At 29.1% G+C, this 1,067-nt stretch overlaps 1 protein-coding gene across 1 annotated transcript; it reads right to left on the bottom strand.

The window, feature by feature from the left end:
- Nucleotides 1-507: 507 nt before the first annotated feature.
- Nucleotides 508-841, bottom strand: LOC105462041 (odorant receptor coreceptor-like; the record flags this gene model as incomplete). Its single annotated transcript, XM_011708566.1, has 2 exons — nt 508-663; nt 722-841. Coding segments are annotated over 2 exons (276 nt in total), but the record flags the coding sequence as incomplete, so codon positions are not given.
- Between the last annotated feature and the right edge of the window lie 226 nt (nt 842-1,067).

Raw genomic sequence — 1,067 nt, 5'->3', positions numbered from 1 at the left:
AGATGCATCAAATCTAAAAATTTTTTACCAAGTTTGCGAAGTTCCGAAAAGTAAAATAAAAATCGCACGCAAATGAGGTTTACATCTTTCGAAAGCGTGAATCTTTAGCTTTAATTCAAGCACCCGATCAGCATTGTGCAATTTTTTTTCACCGAGTTATTCAACATTGAAGTAAAAATGATCCTTATGCTTCAACATTAAATAACTTGGTGAAAAAAAATCGCAAAATACTCAATGAGTACGCAAATTAAAGGTAAAGATTCACGCTTTTAAATGTTGCATAAACTGCATTTGTGTGCGATTTTTAATTCATGTTAAGAAGCCTTGCAAAATTCTAAGATTTTAACATTTAGAAAGTAGAGACTTCAAGCTGTAAAATGCTTTTTGCATTATTCTTTACGATAATTTTTTACGAAGTTACACCCTTTTAAAATTTGCCTATTTTTAGCAATCAGAATAGGTGATCCTTTAATTTTGGGGAGGAGTGTACATATGTACATATCTTACTGTTCCGAACATCTCTAACGAAAAGGTCCCAAATTCTCCAGCTGTCATTCTAACGGGAATCGTAGATCGATATACAATAAACATTAAGTCTTTTGCATTTTTTGATGGTAAATCATACCACTTGCATTCATACACACCGTACGCCATATTGGTGCTCTAAAAATTATTTGATGATTTTTTGTATAGATTACATTAATGTACAAATTTGTTTTACCTCTTCTATAAGTTTTTCAGCTGCGTAGCAGTATGTAAAAAAATTCGTCAACATACAGGTGACATAAAAGAAGAAAGCAATCACTTTAACAATAGGTACTTTTGAATCATCTGTTATCATCTGGAAATAATAAATTTGAATAGTTCCATATCATCAATCTAATACAATATATTACGCTGTTATTTAATGAGAAGGTGTCATTAATTTTATATTCATTAAATAAAATTAAATTTATATTTAATTATATTTATATTATTTATTTACTCATATATTTAATTAATTTAATCGCTTTATAACACGAGAAGGAACACACACATTAGTATTCCTACATACCGTAATAATCTGA

This window comes from Wasmannia auropunctata, unplaced genomic scaffold (assembly GCF_000956235.1).
Source record: "Wasmannia auropunctata unplaced genomic scaffold, wasmannia.A_1.0 LD272371.1, whole genome shotgun sequence".
Lineage (NCBI taxonomy): Eukaryota > Metazoa > Arthropoda > Insecta > Hymenoptera > Formicidae > Wasmannia > Wasmannia auropunctata.
Note: the sequence above shows the minus strand (reverse complement) of the source record. Positions and strands in the feature narration are given on the sequence as shown.